General features: G+C 43.9%; 1 protein-coding gene across 2 annotated transcripts in view; it reads left to right on the top strand.

Moving 5' to 3' along the window:
- The window catches only part of actn1 (actinin, alpha 1), a 56,613-nt gene continuing 30,416 nt past the window's right edge, over positions 1 to 26,197 (top strand). For both annotated transcript variants that reach the window (XM_070841731.1, XM_070841732.1), the window contains exon 1: positions 1 to 142. In XM_070841731.1, coding sequence (XP_070697832.1) covers positions 35 to 142 — 108 coding nt within the window. In that variant the 5' untranslated portion in view covers positions 1 to 34. The remainder of the gene's footprint in view (positions 143 to 26,197) is intronic.

Genomic DNA, 26,197 nt, shown 5'->3' on the forward strand with positions numbered 1-26,197 from the left:
CAGAGAGCGTCTACAAACCAGGCTTTATCCATTCATGTATAACATGGATCAGTACGATGGAGAATGTGATTATATGCAGCAGGAAGATGACTGGGATCGGGATCTCCTCCTGGATCCTGCATGGGAGAAGCAACAGAGAAAGGTGAGACCGACTTCCTTCTACCTCCGGCGTAAAGGTGCGGAAGTAGGGTTGCAGCCTGGAGTGGTGTGTGTGTGTGTGTGTGATAATAATAAGAATCATAGTACATCTGATTATCACTGCGCGTTAATTGGGACTACTTTGACAGCAGATTGGTGAGTTTTGCGCGGAGGGGGGGGGGGCAGCCGGCAGCAGCAGCACCAAACACCGAGTGGCTGCTGTTTAATTCAATGATCATCGCTTTGATAATCACCTGTGAGGCTCTCCGGGCCACTTCTACGAGGAGCCCGACTCTGCTCCACAACTTTTCTCGCCTCAGCACACTTGCACACATCCTGTATGGCGTTATGAAATATCCTGTGGCAGCAATTACACGCAGGAGGCCCACCCATTATCTTTGCAGCAGGGGGGAAAGAGTAGAAGGGGGGGTTCGAGTGTAAAAGGGGGCAGGAAAACAATTAAAAACTGGACAGGGCGCCCACCTTTCCAGCGCAACAGATGTCAGCCATGCGCTTGGCTGCATATGGTGTGTGACTGGCCCCTCCTGTCATCTGGCTTATGATGCGACGTGGATTAGGCCGTGCTTAACAACCGGGGGATGGAGTGGGGTGTGTGTGTGTGTGTGTGTGAGTGAGGAGGGGGTTAAACCCACCATAACTCATTTCGCGTCCCCTTTATGTAGCCGAATTTACGCGCGGATTTTACGCACAAAGCAGCCTTTTAGGGCAAATAAATGGACATTTGTGTGATTTGGAAGTTGTTTGCTGCATTGTGGCGACAGTCTGGAAGTTAGTTCATTCATGTATCAACGTCTGAGTAGATTACTGCTTTACTTGGATGAATCTGAGCTCCACAGCCCGGCGTGCACTCGGGTCATCATTATGATAAATGGCAGTGAGATCCATACAGTGTCCTAACAGGCCCAAATCACCTCCACGCGTCTAACAGCTGCTGCTCTTTTTCCAGACATGAGTAGCCTATGAATGGCCTGTTTCGAGAAGGGGTGTTACTTTTCCCCTGCTCCCCATACTTTTCCTCCGCTTTGAAAAACGGGGAAGAAAAGCGCTGTGGAATCTGAGTAAGCGCTGTGGTTTGGGCTGGGCTTGCATGGGAGCAAGCGTGCCCAAAAATGGTAATAATCGGCCCCTCTCGCTGCCGCTGGAAAACTTTTCCCCAAGTTTCTTTCTTGCACTGCGGAGCTCTCGGCTTCTAGTTTCCTGGATTATGTCATCGGCAGGCTGCTACCGGTCGAAAGCGAATTAGAGGAAATAAAGGGAAGGTATGCAGGGCTGATGTCAGGTGTGAGAGGACACCATCCCATGCTGCTGCCGCTTTAGTGCCTCTTCTGTGTGGAAAAGCTTCATGGAATAAGTTTGTACAAGCTTTGAGGAAGCACCTGACAGTTAAATTCACACCCCCACACCCAGTCACAGACCTAAAAGAGCCCATCATGGTGACATACTTTCCTCGGTGACCCTCCTTGATCTAACCATCCTGCAGAGAGCAGGAATGATCTGACTGTAGGCAATTACAGGCTGAATGGGATGGCTGCAGGGCCGATGTACTTAACTGTGTCACACACACAGACACACATTCATCCATATGGATGTGTGCGCACACAACCACACACCACCACCCAAATTCCCTCCTGCAATCAGCTGATGATCAGATAAACTGGAGGCCTTTCATGTTCGCTGCTTGTTTTCCATCGAGGAAGAACGGCGTTATTATTGAGATATTTAGAATGTGGCCTGTTTAGTGTTTAAATTAATCAACCAGCATCTTGCTCAGCCTTCAAGATGCGAGAGAGCGGAGAAGCGAGACACGGATCAAATGTGCCAGAAAGAGAAACGAGCAGGAATTAGTCGCTCATTTGCATGTTTCTGCTAGAGCAGTTTACAGGGAGAAGTCAGCAATCATGAGTGAATAACTGGAATTATAACAGCTCGCAATTGCTCCGCGTGCTTCCCTGTGTGCTGTTTCACGTCTCTGTAGCCTCAAGATCATTCTGTTGTCAAGAAGTGATAATTGAACAGCAGACATTTCACCACCTAAGTAATCCTGTAAAGTTTAAGTCTGTTAAACGAGACTTTAACTTTTAAAAAGATGTGTGTATTGTGCAGGTGAGGACTTTTTGTTTGGCTCTACTTTGCAAATCACTTTGACACACAAGGACCCAGCATGTCAGGGAGTGCTTAGAATATTTTGAGTCCCATGCAAGTCTTAACCTGACCCCCCGAGCATGAGGGCGCTGGCATCCTCTTATCTTAGAATCTTAATGTCTTTGCAGACCCAGGTGTGTCAGGTACGCTGAGCCAAATGTCTCTTAAAGCATATTTCCATTAAACAGCATAGGCCTTTGTTTACGTGTTGGTCCGTTTAACAAACAAACTAACGCCTCATCTGGTTTTCCATCTCTGTTCTGTTTCTGCTGTTTTCATAGCTGGAAGGTGGAGTTCAGGTGTTAACCGCTGTAGCTCATTTGTCCAGGTTTGTCCTTATAAGGACATAAGCTGCAGTACCTTTGATCGAGGCCTGCCTTTAAACCTCCCGCCTCCCACTTCCCATCTCCCACACCCCAACCTCTGTGCTCCCAAACACTCCCAACCCACACCCACATTCCCCTGCTCAGACTGTACAAGCCAGGTCACAGATAAGACTGACTGACTCCAACATTTGTTCACTTTTACCAAAAAAAAAAGTTCTATGAGTTTGCGTCTCAAATTGATGACCTCTGACAGATATGGACCATACCTTCCTCTGAGTCTCTCTCTGAACTATTAAGTGAAGAAGAAAGAAAAATTATGAAATATTCAGTGTGTGTTCATATTTGTTTGTTTTTTAAATCAAGGTGTGGGTGCTACCAGTAATAGCAGCCACAGCGTGTTGGTCAATACTTTCCTTTGACTCATGATACAAGACGTAATGAATCCACCCTGTAGGCCTGAAGGCTTTGTGAGAACTTGTCTTTTTGTGTGACAGATATACAGGAAATGCCCACTAAGCGGATCAGTCATCAGACTTGTCACCACTTTACACTCCCCAATTTGACTAATCAGTGCTCCCTGAGCTCGGCTGTCGCTGGCAGCAGGCGTCCAAAATGCACATCCTGACCTACATCTACGTTAACGCTTACTGCACCTGTGTAATGGTGAATTTTCAGGAAGGGAGACAAACCTGCTTTTGTTTTCTGGGCCCAGGAATTTTTCTATTACAGTATCTGATGATGATGAGTTTCAGGATTCAGGAAACTGACTCAGCGCATGAATGAGTGAGTGATGTTTCAGTTTAGCTAAGATGACCGAAAGACTACTGCGTGTTTTGCTCCATGACGGCAGCTGTTTGCCAGATTGCATAATAGGATGTGTAATGTCAGCTTTGGCCACCTCACAAAATGCTTCCAGTCATCAGATTCCTCTGTTCCCATGATGCACCTTGTGTAGCCCACTTTTAACAAAAGAAGAAGAGCGTCACAGAAAAGCAGGGAATGTCAAAAGAGAGAATTTGCCTCCCTGTGTGTGGCCGGCGGCTCTGTTCTCCACCCTGATAAAGGCGTTATGTGCTGAAATGTTGCTTCTTTTCACTACATAAAACATGAGCGCCAGAGAAGGAAGAGTGTCACTGGTTTTTCTCCATGTTCAATAAACTGTCCGGCTGTGTCATGTGATGTTTTGCATCCTGCAGCGTGACATTAGTCCCCTGATTAAACTCACATGCAATTATTATCATGCCAGCACATAGCGCGCTGAAATTAAATTTTGTAGCCTACACGTTTAATGAGAAAGGTAGAGTAATCATCCGCAGGCCATCGGTTCAGACCCTGTGGGAAGGCTGAGGTATAAGAAAGGAGGCACTTGGTTTTCAGGGCCTTTTTAAAGGGCAGTAAACCTTCTGTTTGCTCTTTGACTGTACTTGACATCACTTCTTATTGAAGGGCACACACTTCTTTTCATTTTAACCTTCCTCTTATAAAATAAATAATTGGACAAGATGAGTAATACATTTATTTGCTTTCTTGCCAAGAGAAGATGCTCTTATGTGAAATATAAAGCAACATCCAGGAGATGGTTAGCTTAGCATCTCTGAAGCTCCAATGGAAGTCACCACGACTTAATACCCCTGTTAAAATACAACTTTTATCTTTACGCTTCTATTCTTCCACAGATTATCTTTGGATAATGCAAGGCTAGCAATTTCCCCTTGCTTTTATGCTAAGCTAAGCTAACCTGCTGCATATTTAACAGGACAGGTATGAGAGAGGTATCAAATGTCTCGTCTGACTCTCAGTAGAAGATTGAATAAAAAAAGAAAAAAGAAAAAGGCGAATTAGTCCTTTAAAGAGAGATGAGAAAGTGATGCGGCTGTGTGTCTCAGATGCCTCCTCTCCCTGACTCAAAGATGTTTCAGGCAAATGAGCAACCCTCTGTCTGTTTCTCGGCAGGAGACGGTTCAGTAGCCGATGCTCAGTCGCTGAGTCATCTGTCAGAGCGTCTGCTGCTCTCTGGGAAACACTAAGAAGTAAGAACACTTAGATTTATCTTAGCAGAGGCCCATAGTACTCTTGGGCGCTGATAATCCTGCGCTCCTCTGCTCGCTGTCGTGGCCATCACAGCCGGACTGTAAATCCAAACAGGAGCTCCCCGGCGAACCAATCATCCCGCCACGGTCACGCTGTCAGGGCCCTGTCTCGTTTGTCCTGACTGATGGGGTCACAGGCTGACACCCCAGCTGAGAGGGCTCGGGAGCATCCAGCCATCCACTCGTCCCGTCACAGGAGGTTTTATGCGTGCGCTCCCAGCTCAGGGGAGGATACCCTTAGACATGGAACCGACTTTTTCTGATTGAGGACTAATACTAGCTTTCAAAAGTTAGAAATCACCCAGAAATGCTCTTGTTTGTGATAGAAATATATTCTTTTATTTACCTTGGAAGCAATAAAAGTAACTTAAGCAGGATTTATTAAGAACATTAATGGAATGGCTGCTGAAAATGGGGCTTTGCCATTTTATGTGAAAAATGAATTATAAACCAGTTATTTCTATCAGTAATATCTATTTGCAACATTGGTAAAATCCTTTTGTTACAGTGTACACAAAGTTTAAATCAATGTAATTCCACCTTTTTTATAGCAAAAACACAAACATTTGTGAGCGACTCCCAGCTTTTCCTCCAGTTCTCCCTGTTGGGATTCAAACCTGTGAGCCACCAACAACAGCTCACTTCTGTCCTCATCGTTCCTTTTCTTCTCTCTGGTTGTAAGCTGATCTTACGCGGATACAGCTGGGGTTTGATGGAGCACGTTTCATAATTAACCGAAACATCTTGTTATCTGCTGCTAATGAGAAGCTTTCAGTCAGAAGGAAACCATCTACTCTTTATAGCCTGAAGCTCCTGGCTTGATGTATGGTGTGTCAGAAGATACTGACCTGTGTCTAATGACTCTTCTATAACCCGACTCCACGTCTCAGGGAGGCTATTGTTCTCCAGTGTGGTGCACTGAGGCTCATGTTGGAGCGCTGGTGGCAGTGTTTACCTAAGAGAAGTCAATGGGACAGCTCACACAGATTGATCTGTTGAGGTGTTCTTACTACACGTACTGGTGAACATGGCAGCTTCTTCACTGTGTTAACAAGCTAATCTGATCTTTAGCCATGCTGGTGGCTATGAAAACCAATGGTGTTCGGTTGGTCCACCACTTTAGTTCAAACTGAAATATCTCTATAACTAAAGGATTGATTGCCATGAAATTTAGTGCAGACAGTCATGATCCCCAGAGGATGAATCCTACTGACATTGATCATCCGCTGACTTTTCCTATAGCGCCACCATGAGGTTGAAATTTGTGGTTATGACTGAAATGTCTCAGCAACTATTGGATGGAATCCATAATCTGCATCCAATGAAAGTATTTCCACTAAAAGTGCTTGTTTTTGTCACTGGAAGGTCCAGATTGTTGCACCAAGTGTCTGACAACACCGTGGAGAGAAAGATCGTTAGATCGTTTTTGTTTAATCAGAAACAGCTGCTGCATCGCGCCATTCAAACCCACCACACTCCATTGACAATAATTGTTCTTAGCAGACTCTTAGTGTTGTTGGATATTTGCAGAATTGTTTTAATGTTCCGCAAATGTCTATCTTTAGCATTTCAATACACAATGTTTCATTCTTGTTCCCTTTGAATATTTGTGAATTGAATCTCCTCAGTGTTTTGCAATACAACTTCTTTTTGTCTAATACCTGTTTTCCAGTGCCAGTGATTGAGAAAGCAGCTCTGTTTTGCCTGAACACAGGAGGCTGAACCCTCGCAAAACTCCTCATCCTTTCTTGGTCTGGAAAACATTTTCATGCTTAACTTGCAGTCCTCGTCCCCGAACAGTTTCTCCTTTATTTGTTTCAGGAAGGTGGAAGCTAATTCGTCCTCATCAGGCTGTACACGGCATCTGCCTTTTTTAAGAATTCACTGTTTGAAAAGTCAAATGTGAGCAATTACCAGGCTCTTATCTGAACAGCTCCCAAATGCCAGGGCCCTGATGCAAATTCTTGAATAGCTTATTTTCTCAGGCTCATGCTCCAAATTTAGAAACGTATACAGTAATGGAGCTCCAAGCCCTCGGTTATAGGCCATTAAAACAGTTTCAAGGCCAATTGTGCAATGAAATTTAATGACTTTATCAGGGTTTGGCTAAGTTTGACTGTTTTGCTTCACAATTTCACAATTTATCCTGCACAAACTGGAGTTCAGTGTTGTATTTGCAGCTCGGTGGCAGATTTCAGACACCAGACGGCAAGTTTTTGGATTCCACATCCACCATGGGATTGGGGGTCAAGGTGCATTTCCTGTGGAGCAAAGAGTGTAGAGCACAAACCTGCTCGGCCACGTCTGGAACCACTACGCACTTGCGGTCACATGTCTTCAATAGCATACGACCCAGAGGGGGTTTATGGGTGATCTGTCTGCATGTTTCCTAGGAATTTTCCTGCACCACATGGGAAGGATGTAGCCGGGTCTTTCCTCCACTAATGCTATTAATCAAACCACATGCATTCTCAAGTGCATGCGCTCACTACGAAGCCTCTCTTTGAAGCCGATGGGGGTTTCGCACTGTACCGTACTCGGAGAGTCTATGAACATGTGAGTGTATTAGCCATAAGCCTCCTCACAGGAGCAGCTGCAGTGCGTCTCACGTAAGTGAAAGCAGCTTTGAGTAAACAGATACTGTGGTAAAAGCAGGCAGCGAGCACACCTTTCCATTCAGTAGCAGTGTGGGTGGAGCTCCGGGGGGAGAGAATGGAGAGGAGGGAGGAAGGAGGAAGGAGGGAGGAGGCAGTGAGTGGAAGAAGAGGTTCAGACAGAGGAGCTTTGAAGCACAAAGAGAGCGTGTTCAGGAGGCCATGCTTTGTCACATTGTCAACCTGGAGTCAATAATTTATCATCACGGGCCAGGAGGGCGTATGAGCTATCGAATGACTCCTAATTTGCTTACGGATGTTTCCCACCTCCAACAGTCATTAACAGTGTACGGCAAGATACTTGAGAAATACTGTTACGTTTTAAAGTAATTATTACTTTATATGGGACTGTTTCCTGGCTAATAGCAGTTTCAAGGCAACCAGCAGAGAATCCTGGAAGTTACTGGCTTCAGTCAAGAAATAGTACAGAACATTTTCAGTTTTACACATTTTTACATAATTTGTTAATTATTTAGGGAGCTTTAAAGGTGCCGGGTAGCAGGTTTGCTTTTTACTTTTTTAGTTACTCTTGGACAAAGGACGGCTAGCTGTTTCCTGTCCTAAAGCTTAGCTAAGCCAACAGGCCTCTGGCTGTAGCCTTATATTCAACGGACAGATATGAGACTGGAATTGTTTCTCTTTGCTCTGTGTGAAAGCCAGTGAGCCCAATTCCCAAAATGTTGAACTTTTCCTTTTACTATTGGAGGATCAGAAAACAAGACACAAAGTTGTAACAGTCAGCCTGTTTGGAGGTATTCACCGCCCGCAAGTGTTCAGCACAGTTTTGGCTTTTTGTTGGATTCGCTTTTTTACAGAGTTTGACTTTTCTTTTGTCTCCTGTTCGGCCGTGGAGGCCGTCACTGCTCACACTAACTACCCAGCTCTTCTCCTCCTGTTTATCCAAAAGCAGCCACTGCTGCTTCTGCCGGAAACTTATCAACGCATCACTTCCCATGTGGCACAAGATTTTTTTTTTCCCTTGACAGTGTAGTCGACTCTGGGAGTGTAGAACTGCAGGACTTTAAAGACACCCACCAAGAGGTGGTTAAAACACCATTATTTTATGTAAATCACTGATAGAGCGACACAAGATTAAAAAAAAGTGCTTCTCAGAACCACTTCCATCAATTTGTCTCACCCTTGCCTCCCTCTCGCCATCTCTTTTTGCTCTTTCTCTCCACCATCTATGCAGCCCTCTTCTCCCCCATGTGACTGAGTGGGTGGCGTTGGATTTAAAAGTTTCTCCTTGCCTTAGCGTTAGCCTCAGCATGTTGAAATCTCCCTCTGGCCTTATCAGGAAGCCTGTCTTCCACTGCGCAGAGGGTGGTGCGCCAATATTATTTGCTCTGTAGGCAATTGCAGCATTTAAACAATGAAGACAGGATGTTTCTTCGGCTTTTATTTACACTGTAGGCAATCAAGTCTTAATTCAGAGGGAGTTAAACGCAGTGCGGTGAATCAGCCTTCCTAGGTGGCCCATGTTACCCGTGGTAAGGAATGAGTAATGCGTGTAGAGATTAAAGCTGCAGTGTATAGAAAGGAGATAAAGAGGATGTTCCTGTGGACCTAGAATGATGATAATGTTGGGAATAAATCAATCCATCAATCTGTGTTAGTGAGTCCTTGGGAAGAGAGTGTTCTGATGAAAGCTGAGGCCAGAGGCTATTTGTTCTGCTGCACTCTTCCACTTTTCTAAAGTGGGACAAGTATTGAACGTTTGGATTTCAATCAGTGGCTGCTATTGATCGTCCGGTCCACCGGCACACATGGTCAGTCACAGTCGACTCCCTGCAGGCGAGGTGCATCACGCGCTGGCAACTCTGCGCTGTTTGTGATACAATCTGCGCAATTAAATTCTGCAGCAGCAACAAGATCTGACCGACATTTTCATTCTATGTGTCCTGCTGCAGGATTAGTCTGCACGCGCCCGACGTCACTTGATTTGCGACAGTAAACAACAGCAGCCACTGTGAAGGGCTCACAGCGGATCTCATTACAAGTTGTAACAGACACCCCCCCTCGACAGCCCCACCCCTGGTAACCCAGGACAAGGGGAGAGCCGGGCCGGTGCTTGTCAGTGTGTAGTGGAGAGCCCTTGGCAGCTCGGCAGGGCAACAGAGTGGTTTGAGCTGTGTGAAGTGCTGGCAGGTGCTGTAGCTGGTGGATGGACACAGAGGTGAGGGAGAATAAACCAGCAGCTCTCCCAGTCACAGCAGCTGGTTGTGCAGTTCATATGTAGCCATGGTCACTTAGAAAATACTGAAGCTCTACGGCTGTGATGAGCTCTACAGAGAACTGATGCGTGTGAATGTCCTCCTGAACTGTTCCCATAGTCCTCTTCTTCTATTTCACTTCTCTCTGACTTTTCCGTGAACCATTCCTTCCTTTTCTCGCCCGTCGTAATTACAACCTCTGTGACCTTCTACTGATCCAGCTGGGAAAAGCCAGAGAAGAAAGAAACACAGACGCCCACAAGATTTTTCATTGTCCAACAGAAAATAAAGTCGCCCTTTCAAAACCAAATGTAAGGTTACTGCTGTTGGTCAGATCCAGGGTCGGGGCTTATTTCACTGGAGCACCTTTCTATATAGTCCTTTGCAATATAGTCTGTTGGCATGAATAAATAACAGAATATTCCACTTCACCTGCAGTGTCTCAGCTCAGGAAATTAGCTGGCCGAGGTGCTAAGTGCTCTGATTGATCACTGCAGAGTGAACAGAAGATGTGATCGATCAATCGCTTGCGGAGCTGAATCATAGATGTCCTCCTGCATCTTATCTCAATGTTATTGCAGTTACTTCATAACGGTTTAAACAATTGCCCTACTCATTAAATGGCTTTTGCTGTGTCATGTAGCACCACTGCTCATTTTCCCTGAGGATTAGTAAGCCAAATATTTCCTAAAATGTTAAAGTGTTAAATGTCAAATGGTTTCTGCTGGTATTAGTGGAGGCAGTCTCATTTCAGATGAGGTGGACAGCCTCCACTGAATTATTCTGCAGGAAACCCTGCAGCACTATCCTTCTTATACAGGACTTCTTTTTTATGATGAACATTTTTATTGGCCTTTACCAAACATTCACAAGCACACATGTGACAAGTATCTGGCGATAAGACAACCAGCGATATCAATATCAAAACTTGTACATGGGAAGTGTAAAAATGAACAGTGCCTCAGACAAACCGACGAAAGAAGTAAAAAATAGATAAATAGAATAAATAGATGAGGACACAGGATACTTCCACACTCAGCGCTGTGAAATATAGCAGCAGTAGTGATGAGATGTAGTGCAGGCCAATCCCCCGCACAGACGTAGAAGTGAGAAAGAACATTAGAAATGTCCTGCAGTCCTACCCCCTAGTCTAGTCTGCCAGTGTCGGAGAGGTAACTCTCCCATTTCAAATGAAAACTTTCCACTCTCCTCATGAGTCTGGTCGACCTAAATGATTATGCCAAAGATTAATGAGGTGGGGGGAGCAGAGGGTGCCGGCATTCTGGGGTTAGTTTGACTCTTTATAGCTCGGTTGTCGTCCAATAAACTCTATTGAGAATCTTGATTTAGATGAGTCTAGTTTTAAGTTCCCTGGACAACTTTTTAAAGTTTAGGAAGATCCCACTCCATTCCCTCTCTGAGAAGGATTTGACACCCCCTCCACCTGTCTTTTCTTTTGCTTTGTCTTTGGCTGGCAGGTGCTGAGCTGGAGGTTTGTCTTTGAGCTGCACCCGGGCCCAGCGTGCTCTGCCTTTAAAAGTAGTTCCTAATCAGTTGCTCCTTCCCTCTTCTTCTCCTCTGGTGGAGGCCTCTCCTCCTCAGCTGACCTGTTCATTCTTCCACATGACACACACACACACACCCATACATGCATGACACCACTGGTGCACTGATCATCACTTTTATTTGGTTTCATTGTTTTTGTAAAGCCACAAGAAGCCACTAGATTGTATTTGCTGGTTCGTCCTGTGAAAAGAATACACTGAGGTCCACCACCCAAGTCAGTGTTAGGGTGGATAGGCCTTTGAGCATTGTAGAAGCACTGAATCATAAAGCGAGACCTCATATATTTCACCAATGACCACCATTATTTGTGTCTAATACAGTTCTACTAATGCAAAAGACAGAAATGATCAAAAACCTAAAGTTTTATTAAGATTCTGCATAAGTTTCAGTTTGCACTGATTGCAATGAAAGTATAATAGATCAATGAAGTATGATCGAGGCTGGCGAAGGCATCTAGTCCCGTAAGTGGGGTAGAAGCTAATGGCTTTTATGGTCTGCTCCACCTCAATCAATCAGTCAATAGCAGGTGAAGTATCCATTCCTCCCCAACATGGAAGTTGAGAGAAGCAATTCACTTTTCCCATAATAAAAAAAAAAAAAGACATTTCTTTAGTTTATTCTTATTCTGACAACCTGCATGGCTGTGTTGATGTTACATCATCTGTGCTTGACTGTCACCACTTCTGTGGCCATTGTTTGCTCACTATTTTTCTTGGATGAAGCTAAGCAGATATCTGGCTACGTGGGATGATATCATCCCCATTCCTAATCCCACCTACAAAGCTCCGATTAGTCAATTGTTTCTCCAACTGGTGAAAACAGCAATGAGCACTGATTCAGAGGTCTTAAACAGGCTTGTTTTTACATGCTGAGTGTAATGGTGCATGTAAGCATGACCAGTGCCTTTGGACACAGAGAATACTGTATGTAGAGCACATATTCAAACCAAAGTCTATATTTCCACTTTTATAATGCACACGCAGCCCATGAAGTGCTCAAAGTGGATTTTAAGTGTATTTTGGGCATCATTAGTTTTCTCATAGGAAGTTGGAATATTTATAACTTCCTGAAAAGCAGTATAAAATATTGAATTGAAGCCTGTCCACTCCTCCTCTCAGCAGGCCTACAGCAGAGTGGGGGTTGTTAATGATTCCTTTCAGTGACATAAGTGCATTAGTCTGTCAGAGTCGGAGCACGTCAAGAGGCCACCGGAACTCAGCTGAACAGATCATATCACACATGGTCGAGGCTTCAGTTCATGCTTTACCTGGACTTTCCCGATGTTTGTCTCCCCTGAAACCAGCTTTCATGTCTGGTTTATTTGCTGAACTGAAAACGTTACCGCTTCTCCCTTTGACTCGCATGTGGAACTGATGACCAGGAAGCTTCATTTTGTGTCTTGTGGTTTTCAAAATGATCCCACGTATTAACAACACGGTGGCCAAAGCAATAAAAGGCTGCAGTTCCACCACAGTTGCTCTGCCCCTCACAGACAGACAGACAGACAGACAGACAGACAGACAGACAGACAGTTTTCAGTTTCTGCAAATCACATCCAACAAAAAAGTTAACATTTCGATTTGTTCTATAATTCATAGCATTTACATTTAAAATAAATGTAAATGATAGAAAATACAACTGTATGTCATTTCCCAGGCTCAGTGTTCATTCTTAATCTTTGAAACAGCGTCGCCACACAGTCCACACTTTTCTTTCCAAGCACTTGAAGGGCCTCTTGTCCATGTCAGCTTTAAAAACATTTCTGATAGATTTTGTGTTTGGAGATTCTTTGGGGGCCGTACCAACCTGTAAAGCGAGGGTCACATGATCAGTGTAGAAGCCAGGCTAGAATTACCACTAGTGAGCTAATCTGCTAGCATGTGTACTGACCACTATTATTACAGTCTTATCTGACAGACCACTGTGTGAACTTTTAACATAGTGCAGACCAAACTGGCTGCATGTGGTCTGATTTGTGAGCTTTTATTGAAAAGAAATTGCTGGAAGTTTTTAGGTTTTGGCAACTGAGTGACGCACACATGAAGGAGTTTGTGACAAGATTCTGAATCAGCAGAACTGTGACAGAAAAATTGGAAAGTAATCAAAGGGATCGTTACATGTGGTTTACAAGATCGGATTAATAAAACGTGTGTTTGTTTCGCTCATAATCATTGTTTTTAATTTGCATTGAAAACATCTGAATCACGGTGAAAAGATTCTGCTTTGCCAAAATGAAATAATGGCGACAGCATAAATAAATCCAGCAGGTTGAACAACAAGCTTTCCCTCCTCTGCTGTAGTGAACTCTTCTGATTTTTCAAGGACAGCTGTGTTATGCGCTTCCTCACCGATTCTTCACATTTTTACAGTATTAGACGAGCTACTAAATCTACTGAAAACTGGTCTGAATATCTGAAGTGAATATCAACTGAATGTTTATCAGAATGAAACTAATGATCTAATAAGAGGAAGAGGGTGTGAGAAAGCACTAACAGATATGCTGAGTCATATGTATTTATAGTCATATGTATAATGCACCCTGAGGTGTCCTGATATGTGAAAGCAATGAACAGTGCATCTATTTTGTTGCTGTGGCTGCCTGCACTTTTAAATATAGAATATGTTTGAACGTTGGTGGCCACCTGCCAATCAGACAGAATTTTCTTTTTCTCTGGTATAATAAGGAACATCTGTTCCTGTATCTCCTGATAACATGTAGTGTGGTGGATAGAAATGCGGCACATTAGTACAATAAGTACAATGGCCTCGACAGGACGCATACAGTACAGTTGATGTGCAGATGTGTTGAAAGCGTCCTTTGTTCGAGTGCAGCGTAGCCCCTCCCAGCTCAGCATTTCTCTGAGTCAGGTGACGGTCAGCAGTGAAAAACGCTGCTCCGGCACAAAGCAGCACCACGACGAGCCGTGCGACGGGGAGGCGCACGGCCGCTGCAGGGAAACCGAGCTCGAGCTGACTCATGACTACTGTGTTATGACTCGGGTGAACTGGGCCACTGTACTTCCCATCACACTGTTTAGATTGGCATCTGACTGTTGTCAGAGAGCACGACAGTTCAGGCATGACTCAGGAGTTATGGCTGTGCTGAGTCGCTGTCATAACAACTTTCTTCTTGTTCAGCGAAAAAGAAATTCCTCTTTCTTTCTGTGCAGTGAAACCGTTCATTTATAGTGGACAGTGGGATGTGACGCTCTGTAGAAAATCATCAAAAATCAAATCAACATCTTTCTAATCAACCAAGACTCTCCGCTGGGTTGATGATATCTAAGTAAAACTTGAAGTCTGTGAAGGCAGTGTGTCCTTCTAGCCTGTAGCTGTTTGTACCTCTGTGCATTCAGTCCTCCATGTTTGTTTAAACACCATAAAGCCGAGCTGAAGCTTCAGTTTGGACACATACAGTACAGAGAACAGGATTCTCCACAGACTGGCCTTTGTGCAGTGGGACACTCCTGCTTTGAGCCGGTGGAGCTGGGAGATACATGTTCACACTGGGCCTTTGAATGACCAGTTGCTCAGCATGGCCTCTTTGATGCCTGGGCTCTATTTGAATAGCATCTGCACATGGATTTGCATCCAATTTGTGTGCTGTGAGAGTGCTGCATCATCGTATCCACTTGTGGCATCCTCAGTTAGACATTTGTCAGGACATGGTCACATTTATTGTTCTCAGCAAACATGGAAGCCTAATGGAACAGATGTAATATAACCTCACTGAAACTTGAAAATCCTTGACAGTTTTTTGTCTGGCTTGGAGAGCACTTTTCAGTGTTGTCTGTGGTGGAAGGACTACTTCCATCACCTCTATCACTAAAGTTGAAATACCGCAATGTCGTTACTGTACTTAAGTCAGAGTACTGAAGTATCATCATCAAAATGTAGCTGAATATTGCTGCATTAACTTGTAAGTAGCATGTCGATGTTGTAGTTGCTTTTAATTTTAACTACTTTATATATTGTTTGGTTGCTAAATCTATTGTAATGGATCCAATGTTATAAGCTGATTATGTGTATTACATGTAAAATGTTAATTTGCAAAGTAACTATTAACTTGTCCATAAAGGCATAATATTTGTGTACAAGTTGAATATGATGATAATAATAGTGATAATAATAATGATAACAATAATAATAACAATAACAAGTGAATATGTTAGGTACATCCAAGACTTGATTAAAATATACCACCATTACGTCCTTTGGAAAAGCCAGATATGATGGATATTCTAGATCCAGCAGCAGCAAGATTACTTTTAGTAGAAATCCTTGAATGCCACCAAAGAATCCCTTGAAAGTCGTTGAATTTAAGCTCCAGGTGTCCCGCAGAGGAAATTACACAGCGATCTCTCACCGTCACAGACGTTTTTCTGGTTGTAAACTTGTGTTGCGTGGGGTGTGTGTGAATGTGCATGTGTGCAGATCCCAGCGAGCGCCCGGAGAGCCGCGGTCGTGGGTTTTAAGAGCCTCGGCGCAGCCAAGCTGTTTGTTTGTGGGTCTCCAGGCTTTTGTGGTTGTCATAGCAACCACCCAGTGTTAGGTGCTCTGCGGCATTTTCACAGACGAGCCACTCTTTGTTAAATGAACTCGGCTGAGGAAAGAGCTACTAGCACTCTTTGACTTCACACTGTAACACACACACACACATGAATATGCATCAGGACAGCTCTGGGCCACAAGGGAGTAAATATCATTGGACTGGTCACAATAGCAGCTATTCTTTGTCAATCTTTGGCTGGCTCACTGCCCCGTCAGCACGCGCTTCAGCAGTGGAGAGTGTGCTCATGCATGTGTGCAAGTGCACGTGTTAAAGTGTACTAGCTTGCATCTCCAACAAGGAAGTCTGCATTCATGCATTTGTGCACAATCTGTGTGTAGACAGGCTGTGTGTGTGTGTGTGTGTCTCTGTGTTAGCATATTTTTTTGTACTTTCGTTCACGCTCCAGGGTGCATTTGCTTGCATGCGCTCACCCTCGTGCACACGTGTGCTGAAGCAGCAGCCAAGGCGATAGATAAGTGTAATGGGACGACGGCGCTGAGTCGGCAGTTTGTGGTAACAGCCTGTTTGAGTGGATGGATGCTGCACCTGAGATACTGTCGCACTCCATCATGACTGCGGGCTGGAGGAAAGAGCGCTCTCTCTTCTCTGGTGGGGCAGGAGAGACACTGCTGTGGGACTGTATGTGTGTGAGACTGTGTGGTCTGGTCTGAACTGAGAAAGTAAAAGCGATGTTCGCAGCTTCATCAATCCACACGTTTTATTTCTGCATCGCTATTGTGAATCAAATGTAGTTCTACATCTTTGTCTATAATTTTATTCTCATTTGATTCTAAGTCAGCGTGACATTTGGTATCTTTGGACACATTCAGTTCTCGACTAGATTTCAAAATAAAAGTTCTGTGGGTTTGAAAAGTCGATGAGATTGTATATTACAGGGCCGTCAAAGCGTTCTGTGCGGCTGAAGTAGTTAATGAAGCATCTGGAGCCACATTACAGAAGCTAAAGCCACAAACATCACCCATAAATCAGCTGGTATCAAGCCTCAGTAGTACCAGACAACATGGACTATGTCCACAGCATGGATTTGGAAAGGTTGACAAAGAATGTTGAGCTAAAAGGATTACATGACTAATAAATCACTCGATTGGCAGAAAATTAATCGCAGCTATTTTGAAAAGTTGTTCCATCATTCTTTAAGCAAAAATGCCCAAACTGTGTTTTTCTCTCTCCTTCAGCTTGAAGACTTTCTTCTTTCCTTTGTTATATATCTGTACAAACTGAATATATTTGAGTTTTGGGCTTTTCTTGGACAAAACGAGACAATTGACGACACCAACATGGTCTCTGGGAAGCTGTGATGGTCATTTTTTGCCCATAAGAGGTTGTTTTTGACATCAGCACCAAAACCCAGGTATCATATTGGCACCGACATTAAAGAATTTCAAACAGCCCTTCTTGGAAAAGTAAAACATTTTCACAAAGAGGGTGAAACAGAGAAAAAGAAGATGAAAGTGAGGCAGAGATCCAATCGTGCAACTCTTGAAGGGAAAATGAGAGAAACCAGAGAGCCCCCAGTGCTGGTGTCTCAACAAACTGGACCAGCTGCAGTGAGGAAGTATAATGGTGCACTCGGTCCATATTATCATCCTCTGCACACACACACACACACACACACACTCACACACACACACACACACACACACACACACACTACATCTGCCTGGCTGCCTCAGCTGAGCCTCATGTTTTTGGAGCCAGATAAGTGTGTGTTTGTGTGTGTGTGTGTGTGTGTGGGTAGTCGGTCTATACTCTCCAGTGAGCTTCAGAGGAAGGAGACATTGGGATGAATGATGACCTCTGACCCTTTCAGCACACTCCCTTTGGTAGCTGGCAGGCCCCCAGACTTCTGTCCTTCCTCTGTTAGAGAGAGAGAAGAGGGGCAGATACGTCCCCTTCATCTCCCCAGCAGGTTGAGCAGGCAGAAAGGTCATATTGTTCCTGTCCATGACTCACTCTGAGCAGGACAGATGGAGCAGTGGCACTTTTTATGCAGCGGTGTCATGCTGTTCGTGCTCGAGGTGTAAATGTCTACATGTTGGGGTGCCTCTGTGGATGTCGGTTGATCTCTGTCTGTTTGTTTGCCTGTTTGTCTGTCTCAGGGTCAGAAGTCTTCAGACTGGTGGCATCAAAGCCTGCCGAAATACCACTGAAAGAATCTGCTGTATCATAACTTGGATGCTATTTTTGCTATATTTAGTTTTAGCCATCGTTTCCATTTGTTAGAATAGCGAACCGCAGCAAATTTGAGCAGCCAGAGCGATTTGACAGGGTGTAACACAAGTCAACTGTGTGGCAGGACTATCTAAAGCACTTTATTCTGAGGTTAAACTGAAAGTGAGAGCAGACTTCTTTTTAGAGAAGTTCCCAGGTCTCAGGAGTTTATGTGGTGGGTACAAGCATTTTATTACTGGTGGGAGAGAGTGAGTAAAACTACAAAAATACGACCCAAAAACTATTTATTCTATCTATTTGAGATGGCACTTGGTATAAATGCCTACATAAAAGTTTATCACTGAGTTTGTCTTTTTTTGTTACTGTCACTCCTGTGAGCCACTGTAGGGGATTTGTAGGAGCCTCTTTCCAGTTTTTTTGGAAGATGTAGCAGTTTCTCATCATCATGTCTGTTTTTGTCCCCCTATTGCTTTAATTTCCATGTGATGGTTTGTCAAAATTATGAAAACAGCACGATGAAATCCTCGTTCAATAGGTGCTGGAAGTTTGAATATAGTTCGATATAGTGACTGCTTTTGCACTTTGTCACTAACCAGACAGAAAAATAACTTTGTTAATTCAAGATGGCACATTTGTACCAGTTATGTATGTCTGCAAGCCATGCCACATCTCTTCTGTGGAGCACTGTGTACTCCAGCAGAGCAGTGTATTGGATGGTTCTCTGCTAATGTCAAAGGTCAGCGCTGTTGGGACTGTTTACAATGAGTCAGTGGCTCAAATTCACATGTCAGAGGTCACACAAAGTGAGCTCTGTGCCAAAGCTGATCATGGACTTTCCTCGCCTTGGTGAACGTATACACTGATTGCTCCATTTTCATTGGAATTAACTGATTCTGGTCGGAAAACATTAATCGTCATAAATTGAGTAAATATTTGCCAATAAAAAATGCAAGTATATTATTTAATCTCAGTCTTCTTCTCTTTTTCTCTCTATACGTGCCCAATTTTCTGTCTATCCTCCCATCTGTCTCTGTCCCAGGGGCTCTGTCTCTGGACGTATACAGCACTTGTCCTGCTCTCTACCCTCAGTCTCTCAGACTTTGCATCGCGCCTCTGTGCTCTCTTGCCTCCCACTCAACTGCTGAGATGAAATTTGTGTGTCGAGTGTCTGTGCTTGCCAGATGCATGGAGCCACAGCACAGCAGTCTGTGGAGCGGCCAGACAGCAGCTGGATCCTGCATCCATCCTGCACGCTGTGCCTCCAAACTGAAGGCAGCACACGCCTGAATCTTTGTCTGCTCACTCTGCCAGACTTTCATTGTCAATTCTGATTCACCTCTCAGGTCTATCGTTTTTTTGCATGACAGTTGGTTTTATTTTAGGAAGTAACCCACATGTGACGTCTCTGTCAACTGACAGCTCTGTCAAAAATAATACGCTCAGCAGCATCGCATCTGTTTTAAAATCTGTTCTTTTCAAGCTTGGTTTTGCTTGTATGTTTTGTGACTATTCGACCAAATTGAGGCGTCTCCTAGAAGTCAGTCTGTCTGTTAATTATTTCCAGTGTTGTGTGTTATTCTCTGCCCCGTTCTTGGCTCAGTCAAGCTTCAGTTGGTGTCGAAGTTGTAACAGTGTTCAGGTGAACTAAAGATTTACTTATTGGCATGGCACCACTGACAAACTCCAGATTACACGTTGCATGTAGTTTGCACACTTTGGAATACAAATGTGTTCATGAAGTGCAGCTTGGAATTGAACAGATCCGACTCTTCTACTTTTTGCTGTTAAACATGATTAGAAACCCAAAGGTTTCACCAAAAGTTCTTTGGTGTCTCAAAAAGTGATCTGGTTTTTAGAGATCTACTCCATACAAGCTGTTCAGAGTGCTTTCATGCAACTGTAGCAATAAATATACTGTACAAGCATTTTGGCAAAGAAACTTGACTCGGACAAAGGGCAGTGTAGACTGGCTCACATCATATATCATCATTGAAGTAACATCTCGAACATGAAAATCAGTCCCGATCACAACAGAAAGTGTCACAGCAAAGATAGTTCAGCTAGTAAGCTACAGTATGGTAGCTTCCTCCATTTTGGGCCAAAGTTCACCAGAGTTGAACTTGACACAACTACGCCCCCCACAAGTGAATCCTCAGCTTTTCTATCAAAATTAGTTTTCCTGCTCTCCATAATACTAGATGTTTAAAAACAACACCCTCGAGCAAAGGCATGCCTCACGCACAGCTCTCCCTTCCTCCACTGCATCCCTCCAGGGTGCCATTTTAAATCAGAGCGTGGTCTCAGTGAAGCTGTCTGGTTGAACGCGATGCCCTAATCCATCACACATCAGGAAATCATCTGGGAGTCTGAGAAGGAGGGAGGTGCTGTAGCTGTTAGCAGCTCCGTTTTCCTGGCACGGAAAACTCTTTCCACCAGCACTTTCTGGCCCCCTCGAGCCTGAGTGAGACGCAGGCAGCAGAGATAGACTTAACAGGAGAGAAACGACGCTCTGACCTCCCTGGGATTCACAGAGGCCCCTTTCCCCCCCCCCCCAGCCCATCCAGACAGTTTTCACTCTGGTTACAGCTCTAGCTGTGGGTGGCGTTGTGGTTTTTATGTTGTGGAACTGGTCCTAAAGAGAAATGTTTTCTCCCTTTCAACCCCCCCTCGGCTCCTTTCTCCTGCATTTTGGAGGAGACGTTGGAAAGGCATTTTTCTAGACGTTTTCCTTGCAATTTATCTGCCTGTTTCTGGGGTTTCATCGGGACATGAGAGGCCCTGTGGTACCCTGAGCTGGAGACTCAGGCTTGAGAAACTGGCTGCGGTGTTGAAAACCGCCTTCCTGTGTCAGACACTCTGCCAGCAATATCTGCCTTTCCTCTCTCCCCTAGACTTGTCCGCCTGCCCGTGTGTTCGGATATGGCAGGGGCTCGCTCTCATGAGCTGGCTTGTTTCAGTAAAAGGATTGCACTAATATGGAACTGGCAGAGAAGCAGGAAATATTTTCCTAACTGAGGTTGATTAATGTGGTGGGGGGGAGTGGGGGGAGAGTGGACGGAGGAGGGAAGGCTGGGAGCCGAGTGTGAGGTGGGGAAAGGACCAGAAGCTAGGAGGGAAAAAGAGAAAACTATATGTGATGGGAGTAAGGCTGCCAGCACAGGGTGGTAGAGAAAGGTAAAGATCTTCTTAATCACTAAAGACGGTTAATGTCATTGTTTGTGCGAACAGTGAACGGTTGGTTACTCCATCAGTTCATCAGCAGACAAACAGAAAACAAGATTAAACAATACAGTTTAACTCACTTCTTAGTTTCTCTGGAGTTGTCAGTCTTGTCATGCGGTCATTTGGCATGATGATGAATCTCTTGACATCAAGTTCAAACTCATTTTTATCTGTTTCGAAACCACAGGAATGAAAATCTTGTACCACGGCAGTCTCCACTTAAAACACAACTATGTATAAATCTACATTTTATAAAAGACTCACTGAGACATAACTGGTTAGTTTGAGTCCCGTGAACTCATTGTCATGTTCAAGAGACAAGTTTTAGGTGGTTTGAACTTTGGGTCATTATTCCATTATCCTGCTGGAAGTAGCCATTAGAAGATGGTACACTGTGGTCATTAAAGGGATGGACCATAGACTGTATATAAGAGGTGGACGTGGCCACTGTGACATCACCCACTGTTTTGTGGATCTGAAGCCTCGAATTTCGGTTTATGGGTGTCGTCATCTTGGTTTCATGGTCGTCGCCATCTTGGTTTTTTTTTTTAACCAGAAGTGACGTTTGTTCCTCGAAGACTGCCTCTGATTGGTTAGTCAGAACAAAGTCCTGCCCTAAAGCTTTAACATCTTTATTGCCTTAACTAAATGAACATCATGTATTGAAGCAGACTGTAAACTTGTGACTGATCAGACCAGGCAACAGTCTTCTGTTGTCCAGTTTTGGTCAGCATGTGTGAAGTGTAGCCTCAGTTTCCTGTTCTTGGCTAACAGAGGTGTCAGCCGCTGTGGTCTCTTGCTGCTTCAAGGTTTGACGTGTTGTGCGTTCAGAGATACTCTTCTACGTACCTCTGTAGTAACAAGCAGTTATTTGAGTTATTTGTTGCCTTTTTATCAGTTTGAACCAGTCTGATCACTCTCCTCCGACCTCTGCCACCAACGAGGCGTTTTGACCTAGAGAACCGGTGCTCAGTGGATATTTCCTGTTTTTCGGACCATCCTCTGTAAACTGTAGAGATGGTTGTATGTGAAAATCCCAATAGATCAGCAGTTAGTTAAATACTCACACCAGCTCATCTGGCACCAACAACCTGGTACCTGGAACCTCTTCTTATCTAACTCTGCAACAAAACAAACAAGTGTATTTCCAAAAATGTTGAACTATTCCTCTAACTATGTTGAATGTTAAAATCAGTCTGTTTGTGTCAATCATGAAACGCTCACTATTTGGAGACATGTGGGCTACGGAAAACTGTGATGGGCATAAAAATGCAGTTAAAGACACTTTCGTTCTCTTTAATATACAACTACTTCTATTCTTTTAAATATTTTTTATCTTTTTTTTTATATTCCCCCTATATATACTATATTGTTTCTATTTTTATACCTCCTCTACCGTAGCTGTACATATTTTTTATATCTCCTCATGTCTGCTGTGACATTGTAAATTTCCCCGTCGTGGGACTAATAAAGGAATATCTCATCTTATCTTATCATTTGCACATCCAGGCACAGAATCCAGGTTGACTGGCTTTAGGTAGTTTGCTTGCTGAGCTTTACATTCAGTGGTTGCCAGGGGAAAAATGTTGCTATAATGCTATAATGACGCTGACTGGCAACTTTCCCTGAAGTTGATGCGGAGCAGATTCCTCCTCCTCTTGACCCCTGGTGTTTTTACAGCCCGCCTCAGCTCTGGGAGGCTGAGACGAGAGAGAGGAGGCAGACGAGACCAGAGGGAAGGGGGGTGGCAGGAGGAGGGGGCTCAAAATTTACGACCCTCCAGTTTGTCCTGCAGACACAGCCAGGCGTGCTTTCACTTTGCTCCGTCACACGACATGTCGTACTGAAGCCGGAGCAGACTGTGTTTGAACAACCGCAATGAGAACGATCTGCACTGGCACGCTGATGATGAGCAGGAATTGGTCTCTGGGACTAAGACATGCTAACAGCTTACCAAGATTCACAGCACATATTGTACTGACACAAATTGTACAAGGACAACACGATCACACATACAGTGCACACAGATCATACGACGCACTCTATACACAGCAGAGTTGAGCTGTGTTTATTGCTCTGCATTGATACAACACACAGTCTGTAAGCTGTTCTTATGCTTGAGGCAATGATGCCTTTCAAAACACATGCTGCTGACCAGCTGTTTGAGATATACATCCCATTCTGGGCTCTATTTTGTTGTTATATTGCCAGTTTGTCTCATTCATTATAAACTGTTGTCAGATCAAAATCTACTCCATGCAGCACAGTTACAAGTGGGTTCCATTCTTTTATAGTTGCTCCACAGCCATGATACAGATAATTGTATTGTGACAGTCCTGTGCATTGCTAACTAGATTGCTAACGAGACCTGCCATTTAGCGCCCACCTTTCAACAATTAAAGCTATAGAGATCTGCTATATTAGAGGAAGAGAGACTGATTCCTCCACCAGCAGCAGTATCAGTAAACCACAGAGCCGAACAACAGGAAAAACTCTCACTTGTTACTATTATTATCTCTTCTTGGGCCCAAACCTGATTAGAATCCTTTAATATAACTTATCTCTAAAACTAATTCCAATCTGATACTTATATCTGCTTAAATTATTAAATATGTATCTGACACATTGATGTTGTGTCAGATATACAGACTGTAGTCTACTTAAGCTGACAGGGATCAGCTCGGGGTATTTCTGATACTGTTCTCTCAAACAACCCATATGATCAGCAGACAAAAGGTACGCTTTAACTCCAGTTCTTGAGTTTGGAGTTTGTCTAACGCAAGTTTGGAAGTTGAAGAATTTCAAAAACAGAATGGTTGAACAGAGAAAGTATTTTCACAATAAAATACTAGCTTGAACACAATGATCACCACAAGTGATCAGCGCATTTACTTTATCTAATATTACAGTAAGAGTATCCGAGGATGAAGCTTCTCTTGTACTCATTCAGAACATGTTTGTGATAATGCTGCTCATCCTGCCACCTCCTTTGTTAGAAATACTCCAGTTCTCCACACAGGGAAAACCCAACGCCTGCAGTTTAATTTAAGAGACTGCAGTCATGGAAAACATAACCCTCTGGGGGAGTTTGTCTCTAGTAGCTCCTTCACCAGTCCCCCATAACTATTATTAATGTTGTGCTGAGTGATAAGAATTTACTAAGACAAACTAGAGTCGTATGCTAATTAATTGCCCAGTGGTGCTGTCTCTTTCTGTCCTAAGCAAGCCGCTAGTTTACAGCAGCCACTACAGGATGCAGGTAACTGACTGAGCCTCTCCCACCGTAGTTACTGTTGTTACGCTTTCCAGTCCAGTCTGGCACGACACGTGTAGTTTACACCAATAATGCTGCTCATTCTTAGTCATCTTTATACCAATAAATCCCTGAAATCAGACAGTGGTGGACAAAAGCAGAGACTGATCATTTCTAGTCTGTTGTGTCTGTCAGCAGAAGAACCCTGTAAAACAGATACAGACTTTATGGCTGAATAGGTTTAGGTTCTGAATAGATTTATATGGTATGATAATGAAAACTGTTTAAATTGTTTTACTCTAAGACCCTGTTTGGCTGCTTTAGTGTATGTACTTGTTTGTATGTTTTCACATTTGACCTTTATAAAAGAAAAGACTTTATCTATCTCTGGTAACCCAGCCAGGTGTAAACTTCCCCAAATCCAGTAAAACTAATGTTACCCCAAAACTCTGAGAGTATGTGGGATTGGCTACAAGACATCAATGATAGAGTTTGTGAGATTAAACCGACCACAGGCTTTCCTTCTAATGCCCCATCTGACTGTCTGTAGGCCGACTGTCTAATCTGCCGCTGTAACCAGTGGAGCGCTAACTCGGTGTCGTGCCCTGCCAAGAGCCCCAGAACACCTGAAGGGCCTGGGAGTGTTGACCATAACACAGCCAGCGGGTCATGTGACGGTGCAGGTGGCTGCCAGCCTGGACTGTGTACTGCTGCCAAACTCCACAGTGACCCAGAGAGTTAGAGGAACTGCAGGAGGGCCGGCTAATTCTTGTCAGGAGGAGGCCTGTCGCCCAGCCCGGAGCAGCCAAACTTACCCTCCTTCCAGCACATTTAACAAGCTAACATTCCTTCTGTGAACTTTTAGTCGTTTTCACAACTGTGCTCTTTGTGGGTTGACTCAAAGCCTTTTGACATTTTCAGCTGTCTGGTCCTGTTAAAACTGCACTAAGCAGGAGTTTTTAGTGGAAATACACAATCACTCCTCTTTGGGCCATTTACATTATTTGTCCAAGTGCTATTATCTAACAAATGATGGTGTTAGGTCTCTTTCTTTTTGCTCTCTGTGTCTGTGTGCATTTGACCTTTAATACACTGATATCTTGTTTGCATCATCAGCAAAGTACCCAGTACTCCTTTCTGCCATTCGAGGTGTGAAAATCCACAAAATTCCCTAACAGCGCTTTCAGTTGTCTTGTTTTTGTAATGTTTTTGAAGGTCATTGTGTTTAACTAAGTGGTGGGAAAGTTAACACAAAGGGAAATGAGAGAAAAGAGGCTGACACTTGTCAAAAATTACATCCTGGATAAAGAAATATAAAAATAGCAGCCAGACAGCCCTGTCTCCACACTTTGATTAAATTATTCAGTTTTCACATTAGCTGCTGACACCACAGCCCTGCTGCCGCAACAGTTTAAAATCTTTGGCAAGCCACTAAAAGGACTATTGATTAGCATTAATTGAAATATCTCAGTACCTGTTGGAGCTTGACTTAAATCTAACTTTAGAGGAATAGAGTATCTTATAGGTCGAGGGCGTGTGCTTGCCAGTTACACATAAATCCTCAGTGCTGGTCTTTTTCTGTCAGCTCTACCCTTGGAGATAAAACACCATATAATCTGTCCTTCTCCCTCCACTTCTCCTACAGTATCCTTAGAGTTTCCCTATGTCTTTTTCATTGGTTCAAACTCCACCACATGCCAGCAAACTTGCACACATCTGAAACCCAGCTCTTCCACACTCGAGTTTATTGATAGTCGTGTAAACCTCATGCCACTCCATTTTAAGGGTGATCTCATCGGAAGTTCCACGAGTACTCCGAACCAGCTC

The sequence above is a fragment of the Pempheris klunzingeri genome, chromosome 13 (genome assembly GCF_042242105.1).
Source record: "Pempheris klunzingeri isolate RE-2024b chromosome 13, fPemKlu1.hap1, whole genome shotgun sequence".
Taxonomy (NCBI): domain Eukaryota; kingdom Metazoa; phylum Chordata; class Actinopteri; order Acropomatiformes; family Pempheridae; genus Pempheris; species Pempheris klunzingeri.